The 4,493-nt window shown below is 40.4% G+C and overlaps 1 protein-coding gene across 1 annotated transcript in view; it reads left to right on the forward strand.

The window, feature by feature from the left end:
- Positions 1-286: 286 nt before the first annotated feature.
- kiss1ra (KISS1 receptor a) overlaps positions 287-4,493 on the forward strand; it is a 16,292-nt gene continuing 12,085 nt past the window's right edge. Inside the window, exon 1 of the mRNA XM_014029048.1 lies at positions 287-1,421. Within this exon, the coding sequence (XP_013884502.1) occupies positions 1,169-1,421 (253 nt within the window). The 5' untranslated portion in view covers positions 287-1,168. The remainder of the gene's footprint in view (positions 1,422-4,493) is intronic.

Here is a 4,493-nt window from a genome sequence, read left to right on the forward strand (position 1 = left end):
ATATATATATATATTTCATTTTGGAAAAGGGGCATTTTGTTTTTAAAAGATTGATAAAGGGATAACGTTGCTAGGAGACCCATAACGTGAAGTCATCAATCCCAAAGTCATGCAGCAGCCCGCATTCATGGAGTTTTGCGAGTATAGTGTGTGTGTGTGTGTGTGTGTGTGTGTGTGTGTGTGTGTGTGTGTGTGTGTGTGTGTGTGTGTGTGTGCCTCCCCTCACTAATGCGCTTGTGTGTCCTTGCTCTCGCTCATTCTATAAAGCCGCCAGCATCTCCTTCCCTCCCGCTCTCTCTGATTTCTGGCTGAAGCGCTGACAAAGATCAGCAAAGCTCTGCTTGGAAGATGAACAATGAACGACACCTGAGGTTAATTTCTTCTCTCCAAGCCCAGGATTTGTGTCAGGCATAATTGGCAGACTTGAAGAGCAAACCTTGACTCCTACGCTGACCTGCGTTTTGTGCATCACTGACTGATCAAGTTGCTCTTTTGTGGGTTTTTTTCCAACAATGCAAAAACCCTGAATGGCAAAAGGCTCGGATCTCTCTGGGAAGAACATCGGTGGAAGAAAAAAAGAGGTTTTAACTAAGCTGAGCGGAGAATGTTACGCCTGTAACCGAGCTCATAGAAGAGGTCTGTTTGCATCTCAGCATTAAACCCTGCTTATCTCATAAAGCAGAACCTCAGCATGCTTTTTAACTCTTTCAGGGTTATGATCACATCTTAGTGTGGAGGTTTCATTCAGTTAGCTCTGTGGAAAAGACGCTCTTTGTCCCAGACAAACACAGAACGTTCATTATGTTGGGCGCTGGTACAATTTTACGGCTGCTTTAGGAGACACTTTGTCAGTCTGTTGCATCCCTTTTCTTTTCTCTTCAGTCTAACAGTATTTTCAAGTTTTCTTCGACGCCACTTGACTAACTTTCTTTTTGCAGTCTACAACAATCACACTTTCCCTCTTCCCTCCAACTCTTTGGACACTTTTCCACTCGTTTTTGATATATTTTTCTTTATTTTATCAGTTCCCTCCTCTCGCCTGAGGGCAGGCAGAGAAAGCACACTGCATCCACCCCTAATTGCCTTCTCTGCCTCTATCCCCCCCTCCACCTGCCTTCCTCAGTATTTCTCTCACTTGTCTTGCGACAGTACCCACTGTTCAGACACCATGTGCTCCTCCGAGGAGCCGTGGAACTCCACCGAGCCGGCTGGAATCAATGGATCCGAGGCAAACTTCTCTCAGGGAGGACATCCGTGCGGTGCGGAGGAGGATGGAAATCAGCATCCTTTTCTGACCGACGCCTGGCTGGTTCCTCTCTTCTTCTCTCTCATCATGCTGGTCGGACTGGTGGGAAACTCGCTGGTCATTTATGTCATTTCCAAACACAGACAGATGCGGACGGCCACCAACTTCTACATAGGTGAGCTAAACAGGTTGGCAAACCATGTTGTGGTAGTTTGTAAAATGAAGTTTGGATTAGAAATGAGGAAAATGTGTGTGGTGAGTTAAAGTTAGTAAGTAGGGATTCTTACATTTGTTTTGACTTTTATTTTTCCAGCAAGCAGCGTAAACCAAAATGTTTTGTGTTTTGTCTGAATAACTGTTAAAAAAGTAATTTTGTTAAAGCTTTTACCCTTTTTGTAATCTTACTATTCCTCATCACACTTAAAAAATATTCTAACACTAATGATGCCAAGTGATGAAGCAATTTTAAGGCGTTACTTTGTCTCATTAAGACTGCAAAACCATTATGCAAATAAGTTTTTAACACCGCAGTTCTGCTATTTATCTCAAAATCCTCCACATATTGGGAACAGATCAGGACTGCGGGCTGACTTCAGAGCCCTTTTTTTTTCTTTTCTTTTTTTTTTCCATCCACGCACTGGTATTGTGTGCAAAGAATCGTTTTAGGTTTTCTTGAAAAAAGCCTGAATGTCCTTGAAGAGGAATTTTGCCACCTAACAGAGAGCTGAGGGCACTGATGCAGCCCTGCATCTTTTGACCTGGCCAAAATCCAAGCTGTAATGAAACATCGGTAAAGATGTTCTGCTGCAAGGAGGAGCTTTTATTCATTCTTTACTGATGCAACCCAGTACAAAACATGAATCAGCTTTCATTTTAATTTGAACATTTTTTAAATTATATTTAGGATGACTGATTCTGATGACATTTTACAATCTGTGATGGTTCATCCAGTGTCCTGTGTTTGACGTGTCCTAAGATTACGTCCCCATTCTAAATGGTTCAGTCATGTCATGCACTTTTTAACACTTACGATGGAACATGATCAGTTCTATTATTCAAGCAAGCTCACTAATTACTTCCTTGCTACCTCATAGAAATGATCAAACTCCCATTGATTCTACTTTTACCAGGCGTCAGCTTTTTCCAGTTTTGCGAACATGAAGGTTACAGTTTTGATTTTTCTGTAGGTTGTTTTTTTTTTTTTTGAAAGTGGATGCTTAATAGATTGCATGAATTTTTAACTTAAAGCTCCTTCAGGTTTACAGCATTGCTCCAGATCAAATCTGTACAACGTGTGTCTAAGACAATTTTAGAAAAAGAAAGAAAATCAAACAAGCTGTTGTATTCTCAGACCATTCCTTACTTGCTGCGAGTAAACATAATTCAGGTTAGAATATAAATCATTTGTTGTGTTCTCTGTAGATGCTGCTCTGGGTCTATGAGGATTACTAAAATGTCCAAAATAAGGATTTGTTTGTGCCTCGCATCTACATCTCAAAGGATTGTAGTTGTCTCTGTTAAGGATTGTTGCTATTTGTTTTCAGTGCTACATTTAGTTCAGTATAGAAAATAAACCAACAGAGAACAAATGGATTTCATCAACCATTCCTTCTCTGGCATTCAGAACACATAGATCTGAAACCTGGCTGATTGATCCTGAGATTGGTGGGAGCTGTGATATGAGCTGCCTCTGAGGCGCAGGGGATAGATTCACTCGGTTTGAACCAACAGTACGGCACACTAAATGCAGATCACATACATATAGATAAGATGCACGAAAAGTGTGTTTGTTTGCAGCTCGGTGATTTCCTGCAGGAACCCAGCTCGTTTGTGGCAGAGTACCTCATTGTGGATGTGATGAGAATTCCTCATGAATTCCATATCTCAAGGCCTCAGCTTTGAAACTGCGTAATATCAAATCAAAAGTAGGGTGTTTTGATTAGCGCTTGCACCATCTGTCCAGACCCTTCAGCATAATGGTTCAGTGACTACAACACGATTAGATCAAGTTATTAAAACAAACAGGGAATGTGCGAGGCAGGTTTGTCAGAGTGTCGGATCAGCAAGGAAGAACCAGACAGCCGGGTCCAGATTGATCTGATGCTCAGTGACGACTATCGGTTTTTCTGTTTCCTAGTGTTGGGTGCATCATCCACAGCATGTGCATGAGCATCTATGTGTGTAGGTGTAAAGACGCATTGTCAACCACTCAGCAGTGTTGGTCTTTGTTTGACTTAAAACTCACTTACAGCTCATCACCATCAAATAAACACATTGTTATTCTGAAGAAACCTTTGAGTACTCGGCATTGGGTTCTCAAGAATCAGCTGAAACAAGCAGCAACCGTTGCAATGGCGCTGTCATGTCTGGCATTATTCTGAAGTAATTGTACAGACGTTGGTAGGAATGGACATTTTGGGAAGTTTGTTGGTCAATTAGCTCTCAGATATCCACACCCATAAATAAACATTAACAATCTGAACACAAAGAAATACTACTAATGTGAGAGAAAGCAGTACTGAAATGACTACTTGTTTGTGGTGTTCATTTTAACAAGAGCTAATCTTAGCTTTCAGTATTCATGGCCACAATGAAGCCCCGATTTTGGCAGGGTTCTTAGAATAATAATAAAAAATGCAAATATTGGATGCGGCCCAGAAAAGGCCTTTGAGGTGGCATCGTAGTGCAGTAAGAACCAAACCAAACAAGAGCTAAGCAGTTAGCAGCTACATGCTACACGGCACTGTTAAAAGGTGAAAATACTCCGGAAGGAGAGTGGCCACAGGACATACATCATGTTCTATACTGTATTTTTTAAAATAATTTTATGGAACTGCATTTACGTTAAAATTTATGTTGTATGTTTATGTAAATTATATTGTTCTCAGTAATTTAGCTTGACAAACTCAAGAAAAAAGCACTAAAGAAATAAAAAAAATGACATTCCTTACTGTACTTTTCCGGTTTTCGTAATAAGACTGAATCCGCAAATCGTGAAACACAACTTTGCAGTGGTTCACTGTATTGCACATCTCAAGTTTTGGTTTAACCCTCCTGTTGTCTTCGGGTCAAAATGACCCGCCACTGTGTTAAACCCCCCCAAAAAATCCCCTAAATGTTATTTTTTTAACTTGAGATTTTAAGACTTTGCCTAGATTGGCCAAAACAATAGAAAAAGTTAAATGTTGCTTTTATTCACATTTCCATGTAAGCTGTACAAAAAAAAGTAACAAATATAAGACTTTGG

The sequence above is a fragment of the Austrofundulus limnaeus genome, unplaced genomic scaffold, assembly GCF_001266775.1.
Source record: "Austrofundulus limnaeus strain Quisiro unplaced genomic scaffold, Austrofundulus_limnaeus-1.0 Scaffold6, whole genome shotgun sequence".
In the NCBI taxonomy this organism is placed as follows: domain Eukaryota; kingdom Metazoa; phylum Chordata; class Actinopteri; order Cyprinodontiformes; family Rivulidae; genus Austrofundulus; species Austrofundulus limnaeus.